The 24,018-nt window shown below is 39.8% G+C and overlaps 1 protein-coding gene and 2 long non-coding RNA genes across 3 annotated transcripts; 1 reads left to right on the top strand and 2 right to left on the bottom strand.

Annotated features, from left to right (window-relative positions):
* Nucleotides 1–4: 4 nt before the first annotated feature.
* LOC130918407 (class I histocompatibility antigen, F10 alpha chain-like) lies at nt 5–12,261 on the bottom strand. Its single transcript, XM_057840088.1, has 6 exons — nt 12,192–12,261; nt 10,084–10,350; nt 9,732–10,010; nt 3,617–3,916; nt 3,462–3,550; nt 5–269 (listed from the first exon to the last, which is right to left on the bottom strand). Exons 1-6 carry the CDS (start codon nt 12,259–12,261, stop codon nt 186–188), a joined length of 1,089 nt encoding a protein of 362 aa, XP_057696071.1. The 3' UTR covers nt 5–185.
* A 294-nt stretch (nt 12,262–12,555) lies between these two features.
* Nucleotides 12,556–22,316, top strand: LOC130918655 (uncharacterized). The gene is made up of 3 exons (XR_009063800.1): nt 12,556–12,645; nt 21,704–21,796; nt 22,063–22,316. It is a non-coding gene; the product is annotated as an uncharacterized LOC130918655 (long non-coding RNA).
* Nucleotides 16,683–19,759, bottom strand: LOC130918654 (uncharacterized). Its single transcript, XR_009063799.1, has 3 exons — nt 19,654–19,759; nt 16,818–16,963; nt 16,683–16,702 (listed from the first exon to the last, which is right to left on the bottom strand). It is a non-coding gene; the product is annotated as an uncharacterized LOC130918654 (long non-coding RNA).
* Nucleotides 22,317–24,018: the final 1,702 nt, after the last annotated feature.

The following is a 24,018-nucleotide window of genomic DNA, read 5'->3' as shown; positions in this document are numbered from 1 at the left end:
CTTCTTGGGTCTCGTCTGAAGGGGGTCGATCACCTGCTACCAGGGTCTCCTCCCGTTGAGGCAGTGGAGCCTCAGCAGAGGAGGGTTGGTCACAGCCTGGCAGGGCTGGCTCAGTCATTTCCCCTTCAGCGACTGTACGCTCCATTTTTGGAGGAGACGTAGATCCTCCGTGCACACTGTCTGATTCAGCACTCATCCCAGCCTCCATGTTTATCAGATGTTTTGGGACAGCTTGCCTCCTTTCCTCGAGATAAGCAGACTGTCTGTGCCTCAAGAGATAAAACATGCTGCTGCTTAGTAACCGCACTCCTGAATTATTTAGGTGAAGGCCATCATTCTTAAAGAGATGCCTGCGCCCTGAAAATATGTTGAAATTGTCAATGAAGTACAATGGTACCTCTACATACGAAGTTAATCCGTTCCAGGACCTTGTTTGTAAGTCGAAATGGTCGTATGTCGAGCAGGATTTTCCCATAGGAATACATTATAATTCCATTAATTTGTTCCACAGCCCAAAAACCTTCACTAAATCCTTAAAAAATACTGCTGGTACTATTACAAATGGCAATTACACATAGCAAAACAAATAAATTATAAATCAAAATCGGAATAATAATAATAATAATAATTCCTGTATTAATGTAACGAATCGGGTTCTAATGTGGCGGACGTTTTTTGCTGACCCTGAACGCACCGCGGAGCTGACGTGCCAGAGAGACCGGTGAGCTTGCGTTTCATTTTCACTTTGCTTTCTTGAGAACACCGTCATTTGCGGCAGACAGAAGGTGTTTTTGTTTTGAATAAGTTGTGAAATAAATGATAAAAACGTGGCGAAGTTGGCGATTTCTCTGGAGATGTTACCACAATAAGAATTGTCAGCTTAACTTATAAAGACTGGCGAACGATGGTCGGAGGAGGACCGTGGAGATGTATTGTTGAGCCATTTCACGGATGCCCACCCTACGCTCATATTTTTCTGTCATTTGCATCTTCATTTAGAAGGTAAGCGTCAACTTTTTCCTTGTTTCACCACCTGTACCAACCTTTTCTGAAACCAGTGTTGATTTGTCACACAAGAAAATCCGCCGTGCATTCGTCTGCGGTGCTGCCATTGTCGTCGTATTTCGGACATGTCGTCGGATGTAGAAACAAATGGCGAGTCAAATTTTACGTCGGATGTCGAAAAGTTCGTGTGTCGAAGCGATCGTATGTAGAGGTACCACTGTACATCGATTGTCCACTGAAAAATACCTCAGTATTTAAAGTTCCGACTTTGTTTATCAGTTCAGTGAAGTCTTGCTTTAAAAGCTCTGATTTTTGCTTCGCTCTAGCACATCCTTCTTCAGGATTATCAACATAAATGTTAAAGTCACCCACTAAAACAACACAATCAAAGTCCATGCAGACAGAAGACAGTATTTTGGTAAACTCATCAAAAAACATTGTGTTATACTTTGGTGGTCTGTAAATTGTTACCAAGGCAGCTCTGCAAGGGCTTTTTAGCTGAATGACAATATATTCAAAGGAATCAAACTGACCACATGAAATATTCGTGCATTGAAAACTGTCCCTGATCAGACTGGCAACCCCACCTCCTTTCTTATGGGTTCTTGGCGCACTAAAGAAATTGAAGTTTGTGGGGGTTGCCTCAATCAGAACTGTCGAGCTCTTATCTTGATCTAACCAAGTTTCTGTTAGGAACATCATGTCAAGGTTATGTTTGCTGATAAAATTATTAATCAAGAAAGATTTGCCAGCGAAAGATCTGATATTTAGCAGAGCCAATTGGAGATGCCAGACTGGATTCACTGGTGAGCTTTGGGAATGACATAATATGCTTAGAAAAGTACAGGAAATGACCCAGAATTGCTCCAAAATTGACGGGAAGTGACTGAGAAGAGAGCCAAAATTGGAAGGTAGTGACCTGAAAACAACAGGATTGACCCAGAAATGAACAAGAAGGCTAGGTTCATACTATGGAGGACAAGGAGTGCAAAAATTAAATAAATAAATACACAATTAAATAAATAATTAAAAGTGTTATTTAAATGCTACTATTTTAATATATGTTTATATATTTCAATATTTATTTCAACATGTATTTATTCATTTCGATATTTATTTATTTCAATATTTATTTATTTCAATTTATATTTATTTCAATTTTTACTTCTACTTTTCACTTGTTATTTATTCATTCCAATTTATACTTATTTATTTCAATTTTTATGTATATATTTCAAATGTTATTTTATTTACGGGGAACAAGAGTGTAAGAATGAATTAAATAAATAGTTAAATAAATAAATGTTGAAATAAATAAATTAATTAAATAAAAATTAAAATAAATATATATATTGGAAATATTGAAATAAATTAATAAATGTTGAAATAGCAGCATTTTAATGCCACTTTTAACTAATTTTTGCACTCCTGGTCCTCCATATCTTACTGCAGGTCTTAATGCACGAATTCGATTTTTTTCGTGTTTTTCCAACTCATTAACTTAACAGTTTGAACGGGACAAGTCGCATAGAAGTAGACCATTTCTAATTCGATCGGGGCCACATTTTTCCAGAATGTCGCGGCGGGCTGAACTGTCAGGTCTCCCAAATCGGAATTCATGCAGCAATTAGTCAGCAAAGAGCGAGACAGACAGGGAGGGCAACAATGAAAAACAATGAGAATAGGTCTAAAAAATAGGTACAATAGGGCGGCCGGAAACAGCGACATGCCCATTTTGTGACGTAGGTGAGTAGGGTCTATAGGGAAGAGGAAGGGGTTCAATTATAGGGGCTTTTCACATATCTGTTATTGGCTAAATCCTGTTTATTTTTGTTTATCTTGCATCTTACGGATATGGTTATTTAGTTTATTTCATTGTTAATATAAGGACTAGTTACATAGGGCGGACAGATATAATTAAGGAATAGAAATGGGGGTAGGTTTTAATAAGCAAATGCTTCATCCTACTCCTTTTTGGACACAATGAATAAATTCTGATCTTGTTTATTTTTATCATTATTAATATTGTCTTAACTATTGTTTCTGTTATCTCGAGAATATCATTGGTTCTGTCTGATTTTTTTTTTTTTTTTTAAGAAAAAATTCATTTTGTTTTTCGTTTTTTTTGTTTGTATATTATTTCTATTTGGTTTTTCTAATGTCCAAATAAAGCATTCATTCATTCATTCATTCATTCAAGTTTCCTCAGCGCATCTCGGACTGCGAATTAGTGCGCAAAAAATCGGATTTGTGCATTAAAACTTGCGGTATGAACCTAGCCGAAGTGACCAATTAACAGGAAGTGACGTGGAAATGCCCTAAAATCAAAGCAAAATGATACAAACTTTGAAGGAAAAGACCATTGAACAGGAAATGCTTTTACTAATGAACTTGAAAGTATTTGGCTGCAACGAAAAGAGGGTAGCAAATTGTCTGACGGCGCAAACAGTCCTTACCTTCTTGTACTTGAAGACCAAGACAGCGACAGCAAGAAAAAGGAGGACCAAAGGGATGGTGATGTCCACCGTCCTCCTCCTTTGTCGCTCTTCACAAAAAAAATCAAACGCGAGGTCATATGCGTCAGACGACAACGGAAGCGCACGCATCTCACCTTCTATGCGCTCGTTGCTCAACACCTTGGCGAGGTACAGCGGGGTGACGACGTCCTCCGGCACGCCGTCCAGCCGGAAGACGCACTCGTAGCGAGCGCGCTCGTCCACCGTTACGAGGCGAGCGCTGGTCTGGAAGGTCCCGTCGTGGTTGGGAAGGATCTCGTTCATCTCCACGTTCTCGTCGAGCCGCTCGCCATCCTTCCTCCAGAAGAGGACGGCCGCCCTTGGGTAGAAACCGGTAGCGTGGCAGGTGACCGGCCATCCCGCCGTCTTCTGCAGCAGGGACACCCGTGGGAGCTCTGCCGACAAAGAGTGCTGAAAATGACATTGTGACCTCACTTCATCTGAGATTTTAGCTCACCTCCTGTTCATTCTGATGTATTTTATTTTGTTAACTCATTGCCCACCATTGAAAGCGGTAGACATTTGATGAAGGTTCAACTCACTCCCTGTGTCAAGTTCAAAAATAGATCCTTAGGTAGACATTGTAAAATTACCCAAAAATAAGGAGAGAATACACTCAGTTTTCTTGGCCAAGGAGAGCAAAAGAGTGACTAGTGACAGTCACCAAAATTGATCTAAAGAAAAAAAAAATCCTCCTTGGTATTTTATTTAGGGGTTTGTCCTCTAAATGGGTGCCGCCCTGAGGGAGGGGGGAAGCAAGCTGGAGACACCCATGTGATTTTGATTGGATATGTGTGTGCATGTAGGTGGAACTAAGTAAGTACACGTGTGTAAGCAAGGGCTCATGTAAACAATCATGTAAACAGTCAAAATGACCCAGACACTTCAGTTATGCAACGCTGCGGCCATGGAAGATGTCCTCGGATGGAAAATTGTCCTCGAAGGTCCAGACGAAAGTCCAGACGCCAGGTGCTGAAGATGTCTCGGAAGGTCTAGTTACGCAATGATGCGGCCATGAAGCAAGGCAGTTGTCATCCCGACCCTCTTTTACTCTTTGTAACACTTAAGCATTATACTACAACCTGGTATAGCAAGCAATAATCATTTACTGGTTATATTAGTAAGAAAAATATGGCAATATGTATTATTTATGGTATATATGAGCACAAGCAAATATTCAATCAATCAATCAAGCAAATATTTAATCAATCAAACCTCGATAATTACCTCAACACCCTGTATATTTTGAATCATTTCATGTTTACATCTCACAACCTCGTGGCTCTGACGGGGGGGGGGGGTCTCGCGGTAATTCATCGCGAGTGCTGGAAAGTCGCTGTGCCAACTTCAAGCTCGTTTGAGTGCACTGTGTCTGAGCTTTCTGGTCCCATTCCCACCATTATTGCCACTGTTTACCGGCCTCCAAAACAGAACAGGGAATTTTTAAATGACTGTTTCTTTCCTCCCCCATAAATTATCTCCCTCACCAAACAATAATAATCTTGAACAACATCAACCTGCCCCTCACCAAAATCTTTAATTCCTGTTTGGAAAGTTTTGGTTGTCAACAATATATCATTTCCCCCACTCACTGGGAAGGACACATTCTGAATCTAATCTGCTACTCAGGTGTCACCTCCTTGGATCTCACAGCCAATCAACTCCCGATTACCGACCATTTTCTCATCATTCACAGTCAGTCTCACGCTCTCCATCCCTAAGAAAACCACGTCTCATCACATTCCGGAAAATCTATACACCCCTAATGCTCTGGCTTCACACTATAATAAAGGACTTCTTAATATTCTCAATACAATCGCCCCGTTTAAAACCCGGTCTGTCTCCTTCCACATCTCCGCCCCTGGGTTCACTCAAAGCTTAAGGTCGTAAGCTGGAACACCTCTACAGGAAAACAGGTCCTACCATTCACAATGCAATCTACAGCAACCACATAGCAGCTTGTAAGGATTCAATTGCCAAGACCAAAACCCTCCTCTACTCCAGACTAATCACCGCCAGTCAAGGTAACCTCAAAACTCTCTTCAGTCTCCTCAACACTATCACCAAACCCCAAGACACACTCCCCTCCCACTGGCACACAGCCTCCTTCTGCAACTCCATCATGAGATTCTTCACTGATAAAGTCAAGAGCGTCCACCATGACCTCTGATCAACCCCTCATCCCAGCATCTTAGTTGACTGGCACCTGCCCTCACGCCCATTTTCCTCCTTCCACCTCCTCTGTCACTCCGACATCTCTGAACTTATCCGGAAGTCCAAATCAACTGGACCCCATACCCTCACAGCTGGTCAAAGCCTGCTCCCCCTCCCTGGTCCCACTCATTTCCACTATCATCCACTCATCTCTCACCTCTGGAATTGTCCCAACTTCTTTTAAAACTGCTGCCATCACTCCAATTTTCAAGAAACCTGGTGCTGACTGCTGAAATTTCAACAACTTCCGTCCCATATCCAACCTACCTTTCATCTCTAAAATCCTTGAAAGAACTGTCGCCTTTCAACTCCATTCTTACCTATCCCACAATAACCTTTATGAACAGTTCCAGTCTGGTTTTTGTCCAGTCTACAGCACTGAAACAGCACTTGTTAATAACCAACAATGTCCTCATGGCAGCTAACTCTGGATTCCTCTCCATCCTCATCTTCTTGGACCTATCTTTAGCTTTCCACACCATTAGTCACGCCATCCTCCTCCACCGTTTATCCACCATTGGCATCACCCACACCCCGTTGAACTGGTTCTCATCCTGCCTTTCTGGACGTTCTCATTACATACAACTCAAGTCCCTTAAATCCACTCCCTCACCCATTACCTCCGGAGTCCCTCAGAGCTCTGTCCTCGGGCCTCTACTGTTCATCATCCACCTCCTTCCCGTTGGCGATATTTTCCATAAATTCAACATCAACTTTCAATGTCACGCCGATGACACCCAGCTCTACCTCACTTCCGAATATTCCTCCCCTCTCCCACCCACCTTCCTGACTGACTGTATCACCGAAATAAAAAACCGGCTCACCCACTCAATTTCCTCAAACTCAACAGCATTAAAACCGAGGTGCTCCTCATCGGCTCCAAATCCATCGTATCCAAATACCATTTGCCTGGCACCGCCAGACTATTCTCCCTGTATTTTTCAAACACTGTGAGAAGAGTCTGGGACCCATCTCCTTATTGGCTTCTCGAGCCAGAACTAAATCATCCGTGCAATCAGATTCTTTTATTTTCGTGACGTGTTCTTAACGAGCAATGTCACTCTTGCGCGTTGGAAGTCGTCTCCACAACAACACAGATGGCGAACGGAAGAGCCGAGAATACGTTCTAATCCGCGGAAAATTAAGTTTTACATGACCAAAAACACATTGAGTTGCTAAAACCAACAGTCCGTCTCACACTAGCCATGTTGAATAAACTTCTTCGTTCTCCGCTCTCCTGGTATATCTATTCCCTCGCGCTAGTTTTTTTGTCACTTTATCAACCGCACGTCCACCCGTTGCTAATTGGTCCACTCCGCTGTTGTGTTTGCTGTGGCTTGCTCCACCCTGGGAATTTGATCCCCCGAACCGTCGCCAGACTCCAAAGCTGGAACAGCGGTGAGTCTGGTGTACCAGGCAAAAATACCATAGCCATCCCCTCACCATCGACAATTCCACTGTTTCACCCTTCCCCCATGTCAAGACCCTGGGTGTCATCCTGAACAGTACACTTTCTTTCCATTCACACATCAATAATATTACACGGATTGCCCACTTCCACCTACGCACCATCAACCGCATCCGCTCCTCCCTCATCCCCCATTCTGCTGCCATCCTGGTTCATAGTCTTGTCACTTCCCACCTGGATTACTGCAACTGACCCTCCATAAACTGCAACTGGTCCAGAATTCAGCCGCTCGATTATAACCCTTACCCCATTCGTCCACCACATCACTCCAGTTCTCCGCCAGCTCCCATTGGCTCCCAGTCCACTTTCGCATCCAGTTCAAAGATCTCCTCCTCCTATTCAAGGCCATCCACAACCTTGCCCCGCATACCTGTTCGACCTCCTCAATGGTACAACTCCCTCCCGTGCCCTCAGATCCCCCATCTCCTTCCACCTGTCTGTCCCCCCAGCTCACCTCAGTACCATGGGGTCCTAACCCTCAGGAACACAGACTCTTTCCCCCTTTTTCAATCCAAACTCAAAACTCACCTGATGTGATTCATCTATCCATAATAATCCCTAATTCCTTTGTGTTTCTTTTCTTGTTTTTTTTTATTGTTTTAAACTATCTATACTATACTATTTTTTTACTGTTTTTACTTTTGCCGGAAAGGTGCCTTCAGATAAAATGTGCTATTATCATTATTATTATTATTATTATTTACTGTTGATTTTAGGGAATTTCTAGTTCATTGCTACTTCCTGTTGATTTTGAGGCATTCCTGGGTCGCTTTCTGTATTTTGGTCAATTTCTGTTAATTTTGAGGCATTTTTGGGTCACTTCCTGTTGATTTCAGGTCGATTTCCGATGGTCTCTGTGCATTTCTGGGTCACTTCTTGTTGATTTTGATGCATTTTTAGATCATTTCCTGTTGACTTTAAGGCATTCCCGAGTATTTTTGGTCAATTTCTGTTATTTTTTTAGGCATTTTTGGGTCACTTTCTGTTGATTTCAGGTCGATTTCTAATGGTCTCGGTGCATTTGTGGATCACTTCTTGTTGATTTTGATGCATTTTTTGGATCATTCCTGTTGACTTTGAGGCATTCCTGGGTCACTTCCTGTTTTCTGGTCAATTTCTGTTAATTTTGAGGCATTTTTGGGACACATCTTGTTGATTGGGGGCACTCTGAGGTCATTTTCTGTCTGTTTTGGATAATTTCCTGTTGACTTTGAGGCATTCCTGGGTCACTTCCTGGTTTTTCTTCAATTTCTGCTAATTTTGAGGCATTTTTGGGTCACTTCTTGTAGATTTTGATGCATTTTTAGATTATTTGGTGTTGACTTTGAGGCATTCCTGGGTCATTTCCTGTTTTGGGGCAATTTCTGTTAATTTTGAGGCATTTTTGGGACACCTCCTGTTGATTGGGGGCACTCTGAGGTCATTTTCTGTCTGTTTTGGATAATTTCCTGTTGACTTTGAGGCATTCCTGGGTCACTTCCTGGTTTTCTTCTTCTTTCTTCTGTTAATTTTGAGGCATTTTTGGGTCACTTATTGTAGATTTTGATGCATTTTTACATCATTTCCTGTTGACTTTGAGGCATTTCTGGGTCACTTCCCGTTTCTTGGGCAATTTCTGTTAATTTTGAGGCATTTTTGGGTCACTTCCTAATGATTGGGGACACTCTGGGGTCACTTACTGTCCATTTTGGATCATTTGGTGTTGACATTGAGGCATTCCTGCGTCACTTCCTGTTTTTTGGTCAATTTCTGTTAATTTTTTAGGCATTTTTTTGTCACTTCTTGTAGATTTTGATGCATTTTTACATCATTTCCTGTTGATTTTGAGGCATTTCTGGGTCACTTCCCGTTTCTTGGGCAATTTCTGTTAATTTTGAGGCATTTTTGGGTCACTTCCTGTTCAGGTCGATTTCCGATGGTCTCAGTGCATTTCTGGGTCACTTCCTGTTGATTTTGATGCATTTTTATATCATTTCCTGTTGACTTTCAGGCATTCCCGAGTTTTTTGGTCAATTTCTGTTAATTTTGAGGCATTTTTGGGTCACTTTGTTATTTTAAAAAATAAATGTTAAAGTTGCTAAATAATGTTGTAAATGTGTAACAACAATAAAAGTGACTAAAAATTTCACACCATTTTAAACACTGTGTGGCGTTAAATGTGAGATAATGTTGTCGTAATTTTCAGCATGTGCTGCTTTACAAATGGCGCCCCTTAATCCTGGGTTACCTACTGTTGTTTTTTTAATCACTATGTAAGTTTTTGGACATTTACAGGTCACTTTCTGTACATTTTGGATCATTTTCTGATGATTTTGAGGTATTTCCGGGTCACTTCTTGTTGATTTTGATGCATTTTTGGGTCACTACCTGATCATTTTGGGTTGATTCCTCTAAAGAATGAAATTCACAAATAATGGGTGATAGAAGAAACAAACTAAATTCGTGCGGCAAACACGAATAGTGCTAGACAAAAGGTTGGGGAAAGGCTGCAATGACAGTCAGGTTTCTGTAGGGGGCAGGCACATTACCTGTTCTCCTCAGGACGTCCCTCCCAAAGCTCAGGTACTTCTTCAAGTAAGAAGGGCAGTCCTCAGTTGCGTAAAACTTCAAGAATTCATTATAGCCCTCTTCTCGGTCCCACTTGTTTTTGGTGATGACAGCCCGCGGGTGGACGGCGATCCATCTCATTCCCTTCAAATCAAACCATATGAAGTCTTCTCCGTCGTAAGCGTAGTGAGTCCAACCATCGACCTGGTCGGTCTCATCGTCCCATTGGCAACCAGACATCCACTGAATCATGTGAAGACCTGAGAGAAAGGCACATCAGGTGATAAGACAACGTCCGGGAATGAAGTGCTCCAAACTGGAACGGCCACCAACCTCCTGTTTTGTTGAAGCGCTCTTGAAGAATTTGAATGCTGACGTTGTTGGCCTGCTGATTATCAATATTGATTTCTGTCTGTCTCTCCCAGTAGCGTGGGTCCTCTGCTATGATTTTCTTCATCCACTCCTGTTTTGCTACCAATTTCCTGCTCTTGCTGTCGTATTGTAAAATCTGAATGCCGTCAACGTAGCCCGCGCTCAAATACTCTGGGAAGTTTGGAATTTGAAACGACGCAATCACGATATTCTTGAGCGAGTGGATCACTGAAAGAAAGGGACGGACGGACAGATGGACAAACGGGCTATTAGTGCCACGCATAGAAATGAAAAAAATGAAAAGACGACTAGAATAAAGTCAATTATTATGAGATTCAAATGATCCTCGATTTTTAAGACAATTTTTAAAAGATAAATGTTAGTATGAGTTGTAATAATTTGATATTAAAACGCCTCTTAATGTGTTCGTTTTAATAAAATTTGTAAAATTATTTTAAATGATAGGCAGGGCCGGCCCAGCCTATACGCAGACTATGCAGCTGCTTAGAGCCCCTGACCACAGGGGGCCCCCAATCTGGCAATTGTTTAATTTATATTCTATTTTGTTTACTACAATTTGCTTTATTTGACTTTTGTGAGTTTTGATACTTGATTACAAGCTTAAAAAAAATAAAATTTCTTCCTTCTTTCTTTCCTCTTTTAGAAAAAGGTTTGGCGCTATCTACTGTAAGTACTGACAATCATTTGGGGTGAGAAGTTTGAAGTATGCAGTGCAACAAAATCTGATTAATACACAAAATATGGACGTATGGCTTGGATTACATGTATGGGTTTCACAGTACACTGTGACGAAATGGTGGGCCAAAAATATGGGCCCCTTTGCATTATTTTGTTTAGAGCCACCAAATGGCCTGGGCCGGCCCTGACGTCAGGGGGGGCCATGTTCGGTCCTCGAGAGCCCCTATCCAGCTTGTTTTCCATGTCTCCCTCCTCCAACACACCTGAATCAAGTAATCAGGATTGTTATCAGGCTCCAGCAGAGCTTCCCGATGAGCTAATCATTTGATTCAGGTGTGTTAATGGAGGGAGACATGGAAAAAAAAACTGGATAGGGGCTCTCGAGGACCGGACTTTGGCAACCCTGCTTTACGTATTAGGTAAACCACTCTGGTCACAAACTGAAGTCGCAGATTAGCTGGCATCTTTTAGCTAACTGGCTATGAATACAATGACAATGAAATGTGATTTGAGTGAGAGGCTTTCACTCAAGAGCTTTGTTTAATATTTTGTTAACATGATACAGTGATATGAAAAAATATCTGAACCTTTTAGAATTTCTCACAATTCTGCATAAAATCACCATCAAATGTGATCTGATCTTTGTCAAAATCACACAGATATAAAAACAGTGTCTGCTTTAACTAACACGACCCAAACATTTATAGGTTTTCATATTTTAATGAGGATAGCACGCAAACAATGACAGAAGGGGGGGAAAATAAGTAAGTGAACCCTCTACCTAAGGAGACTTAAAGGGCAACTGAAGACCTTTCCAGATTTTGGTGTAATTTTATGAATATAAACTTTGGACGAGTTCATCAAAACAACCATGACATTATCAACACGTAATTGCAAAGATAATTTGCGTTATTTTAGTTTTTTTTTTTGCACTCCGTTAATGGTCCCTTCGCAAACCCGGAAGTGTGACGTAGATTCCCCGACACAACAGAGAAGACTATCCACAGCTAGCAGGGCGGCGCGTCCCTCGTTGCTATGGTGTTGCTATGGCCATAACTCAAAAACTACGCAGTCAATTTTTTTTTTATTTTTTTTTTTAAATGTGACTTTTTAAGACAGCGAATGATGCATTTAATACAATTCAAATGAGTAAAACACTCAAGGGCGAAATCCGAAAAGCTCTTCAGTTGGCCTAAATAAATGTAGCAACTTCAAGGTTTTTTCGAATAAATAAACATTCTGAGAGAACAACTTCAACTGAAGTTAGAGAAAATTCATGTCCCATATCAGTCATGTCATTTGAAATGAGCCAAAATGTCCACCATTCAATAAAAGGAATCCTTCACATTTAAAACAGTCACAGTAGTTACCTGTATGGAGAAAAACACCCGTGACCTTTTTGTGACCCGCACTGGTTCCATCATTATTAAATACACACATATATAACAAAATATATATAACAAAGTGCCTTTGGGCTATGTGTAAAAGAACAGCTGTGTAGCTATGTAATCATTATGTATAAAAGTACAGCTGTGTAGCTATGGATAAAAAGTACGACTATGTACTAAAGTACAATGAGTTCCTTCCTTTGAGAATACAACAACTGCCTTCGACAATAAAGAGCCTAACCATGATTGGACAGGCAGGGTGTCTCCTGAGATCAGGGGTTGGCCCCGCTGTTCTCATGTGACATATGCCTATAAAGAGCTTAATCCCGCGCCACACTTTAGGGTCGGTCAGAGGATTTCACGCGTAGTCGCTCGGCCGGAGTTCCTTGATCGCTCAAACCAGGAACGTTGGTGGCCCTCCGTTCATTGTCGACAGGTAAGAGCTTGATTTCAGTATCATAGAGGAACTCATTGCGCTTTGGTGCGGGGATATTTTAGCTTCGACAACTAATTATCTAGCGCCATTGTTATGTGTGTTGATGTGTTTTTAACTGCTTCGTAAGGGTTTTTGACAATTCAGACCTAGCGTTGTAGTTATAGTTATGCTTGATTTTGTCTTTGCTTGCTTTTGTGGGATTGTAATCAAATAAACTTCTTCATTTATTCATTTATTTGCAATTTCTAATCAATAAACAATGTCTATTAAGCAAAAGTGTGCCTGTTGCTTACTCACTGCGAACCTGCTACGAAATTTCTTTCATCTTCCATAAAAGTGTGATCCGGAAATTTCGTAAAAAATTTCGTAAAACATTACCCCAAAGAGCCACTAGGCGGCGACCAAAGCATTACAAATAAAGGCAGGCAATCATAGGACAAGCCATTCCCAAAATGCAAATTGCTGGGCTTTTGCAGAGATTTTGGTATTTAATTACTTTTCATAGTGAATATTTCTTTCTGGCAACCCAGTAGTTATATGTCATAAGTTTATAATTCATTATTTTTCCATCGATTTTTGCCCCATGAATGCAAATGGTCTGCTCACATAACTAATCCCGAGCATCTTCATTTGAAGACATCTAATGCTCAATAAGTATAACTATTGTGTGGAATATTGGACAACTCAAGTTGTGAAATTATCAGAAAAAACATTGCAATAATACAAAAAATAAGACAATGTTACGCCATCAATGTTGCAATTCAATGTAACATTACAAATAATAGTTTAAAGTCATGATACAACGTAGTATCATACTACAAGAAAAAAGTTGTCATGTTACATCATTTTGAATATTTATACGAGAAAAAAAAAATCAAAAACTGACGTCAATTATATACGTTTATCTCTCGCTACTTCGCGCTGTCAGTCCATCGCAGATTTTTTTATTAATTAAAAATACAAACAAAAAAACTTTTATTCAAAAATGTTACAATATATGCACGTACAAAGGTTACGGTTTCAGCGTACAAGTGAGCAATTATTTTTAAATGTGTACGCCGTACGTTCAAAATATGTACGTTTTTCGTGCAATACGTTTTTTTTTCTCCGTTCGGATTTTGTCACCGTTTCGGCAACGAGACAATGTGCGTTACGATGCGCTACTACATTGGTTGAATGACGTGAGAAATGTCAGAGACACAGAGAGAGAACAGTGTTGTGGCGCTGTCGCAAACGCGATGCTAGGCTAGGTGGCTCCAATATTTCCTGACTGTAGCCGACAGCCTACAATCTACGCCTAGATAGCACATGCTTACAGAACTACATGCGAAATGACAGACGGTGGCGTTAATAAAAAGCCGCCATTTTGAAGCAGTAGACTTCTCAGAAAGGCGCTGTTGTAGTGAACCTTCCTAGCGAACTTAAGTCACTTTTTATCCAAAATACTCTTAAATCGGCAAAATCTTAACTTGACTCTTTAAATGATGAAACAGTTTTAAAACTTTAACATGTCGAAAGTAGACAGAAGGGAACTCATGCAAAAACGGTAGCAATTTTAACAACTTTAACAGTTGATCCACAACATTAAATGATTTCCAAACATAGCAAAGGTTACTATGTTGTTGTTGGGTTTTTTTTCTTTTAATGGAAAAAAAAACATGAAAGGTAACACCAGTTACTTTGCCAAGTAACTAATTACTCTTACCTTCAGGTAACTGAGTTACTAACTCAATGACTTTTTGGGAGAAGTAATTTGTAACTAATTAATTACTTTTTAAAAGTAAGATTAACAACACTGGTCATAAAAATGAAGTCTACAGAATGAAAAGAGACAAAAGCGGAGATTTCATTCTGCCAATTTGTTGCCGAACATAATTTGCCCGCAACTATTGCTGATCACTTCTCAGAATTAGCAAAAGAAATGTTCCCTGACTCAAAGATTGCATCGGTAAGTTCCTTTTATCAATTGACCTTTTTAAGTTATAATTGGACACTAACGAACGACTTTCAAGTCAAACTGAATTGCGAGCTGAAGTGCAGCCATCAAGACATGTTAGATATTGCCAAAAGTGCTACATACAATTATAACAAAAGTCACTGTTAAATTTTAGTAATCATGACGTAGCTGTATTATTATTTATTATTCAAAAAAAGTTGCTTCAATAAAAAAAAAGTTGCTTCAATCAAAAATAAGTGTGTTTGAATGCAAAAAAATAAATTTGAAACTCAAAAAAAGTAAAAAAAAAAAAAAAAAAAAAAAATGCATGTGAAAGCTATTTTTCTTTGATTTTTGGGGGGGGGATTGAAGTCAAGTCTTTTTTGTTGCTTCAAAAAAAAAGGAGAGACTTTGAGAAGGAAAATCACTTCCATCAAAAAAGAAGAAAAATCTATCCAAAAAAAAAGTTTTTGAATGCACAAAAATATTTGAGATAGAAAGTTTTGCATCTGAACACTTAATTTTTCATTGAAAAAGTTTACTTTGAAGCCATCCTTTTTGTGTTAGGACATTTGTCTAAATCATTCAATCCCCAAAAGATGTTGCTTCAATAAAAAAAAAAAAAAGAATTCAAAGAAAAAAAAACTTTTTTTTTTTTTATTTTGTTTTTTTTAGGGAAATTATATGCAACGCAAATGACCATCTAAGGTGCTGGAAAAATAATTTTGACCCATTATAATTTTTTTTTTTTTCCATTTCATTCATTTTTGTTTCAGTTTTATTGCTTTACAACTTTTATATATATACATATATATGAAAGTGAATTACATGCAATGACACTTTTCAGCCTCCAGGGGGGGCCTGGCCCCCCTTAAAATCCACTTATATAGAACTTACATAAACGTGTCAAATATGAGCGTACGTGAACGAATCTAATTGGATCGGATGGAATACTAGTAGATAAAAATGCTGGCAGTCAACAGAAAATTGGCACCCTGCCTCCTCTCTTCCTACCTCAATCAAACTTTCCCAGGTAGTCACATGAATTAGTATGTATGTATGTATGTACTAGTATGAATTAGGTGACAGTGACACACCCACACCAAGCAACCACACACACTCATTAACCCTTTGCACACCAAAAAAGTACTGCTTAAATTCCTGCCTCTAACAATTATAGATTTGCATTGCCTACAAAACATTTATTAAAATATTCGGACACATGTAAGGTTTTTTTTGTTTGTTTGTTTTTTAGTTATACTTTGGGGGGGAAAATATCTTATATGTATTTCTTGCCAATGCTGTTAAATCTAAATAAATACATTGAACACACCAAAAAAAAAAAAAAAATTTTTTTTTTTTAAACTGTAAATAAACTCCGCCTCAATTTCGCGGATTTTCCATCTTTGTGTTGAAGGGCCGGTGCCCATTAACAGCGAAAAGGAGGAATCACAGTACCATTGCATTTATTTTTAAAATTGCCATTATAATAGTTACGCGTGACTTGAGTAATGAGTATTCTTTTGACGTAATACTTTATTTTTTAATTTATTTCTTAATTAATGACGACTTTTACTTGAGTCACTTTGTTTTGAAGTAACGCTCCTTTTACTTTTGTAAATTATTTGGTGAACTGCGGCGATCATTATCATTTCATGGTAGAAAATATTTTAACCACTAGAGGACACTCATGCTATTTGGAAGCAGTCGGATACCCTTACTTGAGTACAAGTTTGGCTATTCTTGCCACCTCCGCGGATTTGACGGCAAAACTTTCGAAACTATCTATTTTGCTGACGACATTTGCTCTGATCATCATGGACTTGCAAAACCGCTTAATTTTTCCTTATGACTTGCCAGTGGTCCGAGTCCAGTTTGTTGCTGCATGAAAAGCGCGTATTCCGATGTGAGGATGGTCAGAAGGAAAAGTGCACTTACGAGGCGCGGCGCAGTCCATTTGCGCCAGCAAGAAGGCCGACAGCGCAATTATCTTCAGCGGCTTGTGCAGTTTTGAGTCCATCTCGTAATGACCACGGCCTCCGCGTCGGCCCGCCTGAGCCACATTGCGCTGTGCTTTCATTTTCGCCGGTTGTGGCACTCCGTCCGAGGGTTTTTCACCACCTGCTGACATCATTGCATTCTTAATCATTAAATTCCTTAAAATCCTTTGTGGGAATCATTTGGAAAAAAATATCAAAATGATCACAGCAGACTCAAGTGTAAATGGCTAACTCACACTGTAGTTCTTTCTCCACTGGCAGTTTGTTTGTGGGAGGTATAGTGGACTTGGAGGGCTTGGACTCTGTGCTGATGTGGATAAGGTGGCTGTAAAAGATGTCCCGGGATGTACAGAAGTGGAAGGAATATATATCAGATGAGCGTCTACAAAGAGAAGAAAGTAGGATGTTCCATAGCTATTGATGGTGAAACCAGCATGGCATAACCATAATGTAGCGGTGGGGTCAGCAACCCTGGTCCTCGAGTGCCACTATCCAGCTTGTTTTCCATGCCTCCCTCCTTTAACACGCAACATCGTTATCAGGCTCCTGCAGAGCTTGCTGATGAGCTGATCATTTGATTCAGGTGTGTCAAAGGAGGGAGAGATGGAAAACAAGCTGGATAGTGGCACTCGAGGACCAGGGTTGCTGACCCCTGATGTAGCGTCTAACTTTAGCAGGTTTCTGAACCTGGCTCAATCAGATGTTCGGATCTGGGCCACTAACTTTGACAGGCGAGGTTGAAAAGTAAAATAAATTCACGAAGCACTGCAACTACACAGGACCATCCAATGATAATGAATTAGATAATATATGATCATTTAAAAAAATGAAATTGAATATTTTTTGACATGAACGGAATTGCCATTTTAATGAATTAATGACACATTTAATAACAAATGTTTGCATTTAAATCCATGGCACTTTTAGTCCCGCATGCACCACAGAATTATGAAATTACTAATTGCATATTTAATGGTGTATTTTTTTTTCCATTAACCATGGCACTTTTGGGCAAGGCAAATTTATTTGAATAGCACAGTTTAACACAAGGTAAAAGAGCTTCACATCACATGAAAATTAGTAAGACACAATTTTAGTTCCCAATACACTTACTCCAAAATGGGAGAGGATGTCAATTTAACTGACACTAATCCACAGCTGGCTGCGGATACCGAAAACATTTCTAAAACAACAGGCCTGGCCAATGATGCAATATAATTTAGCTATGGCAGTATGTCATCTAAATCCTTTGAAAATAACCGCTAAGTACACGTGTTTATGCAGTTATACCGTTTTTTTTTTAATCACAACAAACCTCTGTCTTTTTCACGTTAATGCTCCTCTTCTTTCTAAAATGCGATCCGGAGGGCTTTTGTCTTTTCACGATGTTGCTCAATTGCCGGGATTGCATAAAAACAACACCTTCATTAAATTTTTCATTGAACACACTGTGGTCTGCGGGTTGTGAGTCAGATTAACTACCGAGGTAAAATTACCACATCACTGGAAATGGGCAGAAGGTGCACTTCAACAATGATTTCATTATTGTCTGAAGACGTATTACTATATGTATTGTTGTTCTTTTGTTTGATTGTCTTGGATATATTTTTTTGAATTCCTGTCTGATCAAATATTTTTCTTGACGCCCTTTTGGACACTGAGACGCCCTTACTGAAGAGAATGCCACTGGCCGCTAGGGTGTGGAGCCGTTCCATGGTAGTGTTATTCATCTCAACAGTGGGAGAGTTAGTAGTTGTATGAGGCGTTTATGCTATTGCTGTGTGCTATTTGTGCTCCACACATATTTCTGTAAGTCTACCCATCTGTTAATGTCAATTAAGTGCCTCTTGTTGTATTTTGGCTTATATATGTACAGAGAAAGATATGTTATCAGTTGTGTTAGTACTTGTTGTTCTGTTTACTTCTATTCAGTTAAGTTAGTATGCTGTGGCTAATTAGCTATTTTCTTGTTCTTCAGGGTTCCCTCATCTTTGTCAATAAATGAGAGTTATAACTTGACATTGAGGGGTATTTCTTCACTTACTATTTGCCTAGCTCGGCCTACAGTCCGCACGGGTCTGTATCTACTAATGTTGCACCGATACAGCGGGGGGGGGGATTGGGGGGGCCATGCGGCACTACAATGGTTGTATCAGTATCAGCGAATACCAAAAAATAGGGCGCCAATTACCGGTAACACTCCAAAGCAGCAGATCACTCACTACACTCTGTGTCGCTATTGACTTGCTCCAGACCAATGAGAGTGGGCCAATAGCCGCTCTTAACCAATGCCGGGGCAGTTTTTTCATATGTAGGAAAAACAAACCAGGAGGAAAAAATATCTGCCGAGTACAATGGCTGCATGCAAGAAAAAAGAAATGGAACAACGCATCATGATAAAAGTCAGACAGCAAATAAAACAGATACAATCCGAAAACATTAAATACCCTAAAGCTAAACCTGACCGCAGCAACCTCACTCAATACTCAGCTGAGTGAGTGTGGACCTCGGAACTTGCAAATGAAGTTGGGCGGTAGAGCGAAGAGTCCTACCAGAATTACGGATGGTTAAATTTTCCGATAAGTGAGAAGGAGCCTGGCCATTAATAGAATTAAAAACAAACAGTAAAAGTTTAAAATCAATTCTAAAATGGACTGGAAGCCAGTGGAGCGATAATAGCACGGGGGTAATATGTTCACGTTTAGGTGTATCTGTTAAAAATCGAGCAGCAGCATTTTGAACAAGCTGGAGACGAGAAATTGAGGACTTGGGAAGACCAACATAAAGTGCGTTGCAGTAATCCGGCCTTGAGCTTATAAAAGCGTGAATTGCTTTTTCGAGGTCATGGCGAGTAAGAAGAGGCTTCACTTTGGCCAAGAGACGGAGCTGGAAAAAACTTGCTCTTACAACAGAACTAATCTATTTTTCAAAGTTGAGCCTGCAATCGAATATCACTCCGAGATTTAATGAGAAAGCAGCAACCCTGAGCAACTTGTGATTTCATAATTGGAGAAATGCCACACAGTTGAAAGTTGCACAATCGGGCACAAGACACACAATATAAAAAGGTACCTCAAACGCAGTCAGCGATGCTAAAAAGATGCTTCCAGGGGCCACTTTTCCCAATCGCTCACGTTTCTCTTCACTGTAGACAAATACAAACAACGTGGCAGTTGTGCGAAATTTCCACACCATGGTTTTTATGGATTTTCTTTCAATGGGTGGAGCCAGCTCAACCGATCCACCAATGATAAAGACAGGTAGAACATGTCACTCACTGTACGGTGACACTGTTTACTGGAATGTGGCAGGGTAGTGTTCCAGGAGAAATAGACACAAACATCTGATTGAGTCATGCTCAGAAGGGTGTGAGATCACCACGGAGGCAGAAATTTGTTTTAATTATTTATTTTTTCTTTCATTTCTTGTGGTGGTGGTGGGGGGGGGGGGTTCAAACCTCTTAAACAATGCAAAGAAATTTGTAACATACATTACATACAATAGTAACAAACATTCAGAAAAATAAGTGCAAATGACTTATATTATGCAGAGTGAAATGGAATATATTTTGACGATCGCGCAAAAATAAAATCATAAATCATAAGGAAATGAATAAGTAGCCTCACATAAATGAACAAATATAAGTCCAAAGTTCACATTGACAGCTCAGATGTTCTGAACCTTCCCAACAGAGCAAATAAAACTAAATATGATAAATAAGCCTCCTCAACTCTTTCCTTGCTCTTAAAGATTTTCTGTTGCATTGCCGTTTTTCCGTCGCATCAATTCAACAAGCTTTTTTTTTTGCTGTTCCAGAAAACATGCAAATTTGAACCGATCACAGCTAACCGTCTCTGCTGATCACTTGTCAGTATGTCAGCCTATTGAACGGATAAATGAGTCCAGGCCTTTTGCTTTGCTGCGCGCATTCATCATCATCAGACTCGGATAAAAACTGCAGCAGCTGGGGAAACCTCCATGCCGTCCGTGGAATAAAATCAATAATAAATATTGGTGGAAAGGGATTACGCAACACAAGCATTTTATTATGCTTGTTAACACTTGTGTATGTAAATCTGATGTTGGTAGATTGTTTTCTTCTTGCAGCTGAAATGCATGAGTGGCAGCTTAGATTTTTTTTTTTTTTTTTTTAACATAGCGTTTTGACAGTTGCTGTCATCTTTTCGGAATCAAAGCACCACGTACCGGAACAGCATTCCGGCTCTGAATCTTATACCGGAACTGCGTTCCTGACCGTTCTGGCCCACTTTCACCCCTGGGTTTCACTATCAACAGCTGTTTGACTAATAGAACCCCTAGCAAAAAGTATGGAATTACCTATCTCGGACGAGCACTCACTCAGACATTATTATGTAGAACAAACTCCGATAAAAAGCCTGAAAAAATAATAAATTAGTTCAAAAGGGCAACTCTTTAGCATTCAGAAACACTAAAGGAAATGAATAACGAATCCCTATCTTCTGGATCGAATCAACAGAATGAACTAACCTCTGAATTATGAACTAATCTACTGGATTTAATCAACATAACGAGCACATCGCCACGATCGACAATGGACTCTTGGGAAAATGAACAATCAAGGGGAATGGTTAATAAAAACCTTGTAATCACTAGTCAATCTGAATGTCAAAAATTGTTATTCGATATTTTCTGCGTCCTATGGTATACTGGGGCCGGGATTCAATAAGGTTCGGCTTCTCCCGTCTGCCCTTTTCTTTTCGGGTGGATTTCATTGTAAACACATATAAATTCTGTATGTTTGTTTGGATTTGTCATGCCCGAAGGGAAAATAAAGAACGAAAGAAGAAGAAGAAAAACATTGTGGTGGTCAGTAAATGTTACTTTTATAGAGCAAGTGCAGGTAAGTAAATATAGAATCACTTCATTCTGAGGAAACATATGGAATCATGAGAAACAAACAAAGAAATAACAATCAAAACAGTATTCTAGTATTTATTTGCACAGCATCTGCCTTTTATGACAGTTTGCTGTCTCTGAGACATGGACTAGATGGGCGACTTCATCAATTTGTTGTCAACTCTCTGATTGCTGTTGCCAGATCATCCTTGCAGGTTGACCATTTTTTCCATTTCCACCACAGGGTTGAGTCCACGTTCATTATAAGGAGCGGCCCGGGCAGCAAGCAGGTGCCAGATGATTCTGCCAGTCACCATTGGTACATCGGCCAACTCAAGTCTGTGGTTTTTTGACTCTTGTTTGTGAAAGCTTGAATGATTTCAAGCTTCTTAATTAGATAAGAATAGGGGTGGGATTAAATAAGTTTTCTTCTTCCCACTCCTTTTCAGGCATGTAGTTGATGTTGTAATGTTACTCAGCTTTGCTGCTCTTTTTTGTTACTTTATTATATGAGCTGTATATATTTGTTGTCTTGACAAGGAATAATGGCCTGAAATAAACAAATGAAATGGGATGAAATGGAATTTCATCTTTTGCCTTCAGGACATTCACCCAGCCAGGCCTCCTGACAGAAAAACGCCGCCTGCCACAGTCATACCCTGGATCGCTGCCAGCCACTCCACACCTTGCATGTCTTTAATAAATACAATTTCACTCTACTTCAGCTTCCAAGTCGCCCTTTGGTCCGCATCGGCTTCGCCTAGTCTGCCGAAACAGATTCCATATTTTTTTCTTCAGAATGGAGTGATTCCATATCTATTTCCCTGCACTTGCTCTATAAAAGTAACCACAATGTTTTTTATTCATTTCTTTTAGTGTTTCTGAATGCGAAAGAGTTGCACTTTTGAACTAATTATTTTTTTCAAGCTTTTTATCTGAGTTTGTTCTACATAATGTCTGAGTGAGTGCTCGTCCGAAACTGGCGATTCCGTACTTTTTGCTAGGGGTTGACATGAGTAAAACAATAATTAGAGATATATTAATATCGTAATATCGGTACAGTAAAAATGCATCACTTTGAGTGTCTGATTAGTCAGGAGGTACACTAGTACTAATATTCACCAACCTAGGCCAGAATTTATTCACAACTGGGGATTAACAGTACCACAAACAGGAGAACTGTACCCAGATCAATAAAGTATGCATGTAGGACTTTTAAATTTTCAAAATTTTGGTACAACAAAAATGCATAGTTTTGAGTATGTGAGTAGTCAGAGAGGTAAACTAATAATAATGTTATGATCAAGAATACCATCCTTGTCCAGGATTTGTTCAGAAGTGTGGATTTACAGTACCACAAGAAAAACAAGGACGGATCGACATACGGGGACACTGGGGATTTCCCAGGTGGCCCGGTCCCGGGAGAAATAAGTATGGGGTCGTAAAATAAGTAAGGTTTGGTGTCACGATACATGCGCAAACCGCGACCCTACATATTTTGCACGTACACCGAAAAATTAAATATGAGGTGAAAAACTGGTGACGACGGACAAGCCAGCGGACGTTCGTGTTCCCGTGGTCAGATGAGCGCGCCCGAGTGATCCAAGCATTACGTAAACAATAAATGGCATTCTGAGCAGTTGATGAATATGTAACCGTAACTAATTACTTTTTTAAAGTAAGATTAACAACACACACTATGTGGCCTTTAAAATGAAATGAATGGCTAAGCGAGATGGTAACATAAAACAGAGATTTTTTTTTTGTGTGTGTTTCCATTAAACTACCAATAAAAACACGAAATGATGGGTATTAGTTTTGGTGTGGCACCCCAAGATTTGAAGTGACCCCATCTGGCCATCCCTATTAAAAATTTCTGGAGGTGCCACTGGTTCCGGCCACGAATGTCACCCCTGCTTGTAGTTCTTAAAAGATAAATGTTAGTATGAGTAATAATAATTTAATATTAAAACACCTTTTGATGTTTTCGTTTTTATAAAATTTGTAAAGTAAGTTCCACTTGTAGGTTGCCTTTGTTGTTGACGTCTCACTTGACTGTCTTGTGTGTTGTGTGTGTGGACTGTGTGACATTACCGGCTGGCACTGCTGGCAGAGTATTATTGTCTTTTCAGCCCTTTCAATTTTAGGAACATAATAACCAGGAAGAACTGTGAAAACATGTCACAACCGGTTTTGCAAACGGTTAGGCTTTATTTAGACATACAGCAGCAAACATGACAAAAGAACACAAAAAATCGTTCGTAACATCTTTTGAGTCAATTTCATCAACCACGATCGTATGACGACTATAAATAGTTCATCAAGTTGTTCCTCCCATGTAAAGGCAGGAGAGTTATTTATTCATTTGCTTTTTCAAATGTACATCGTTAATTATGTTGCAACACGATTAAAGATGTGCCACTCTCGCGGGGCTGCTCCGTAGGAGGCCTATTTTAAAAATCTTCAAAATCCAAATATTTTCAAAACCAAAGCCGCTAGTGACCTAAAACCAAAACGGGCACCTACCTTAGGCATATATGAGTCTCCATGAGCAGCATA

This window comes from Corythoichthys intestinalis, chromosome 7 (assembly GCF_030265065.1).
Source record: "Corythoichthys intestinalis isolate RoL2023-P3 chromosome 7, ASM3026506v1, whole genome shotgun sequence".
NCBI lineage: Eukaryota > Metazoa > Chordata > Actinopteri > Syngnathiformes > Syngnathidae > Corythoichthys > Corythoichthys intestinalis.
Note: the sequence above shows the minus strand (reverse complement) of the source record. Positions and strands in the feature narration are given on the sequence as shown.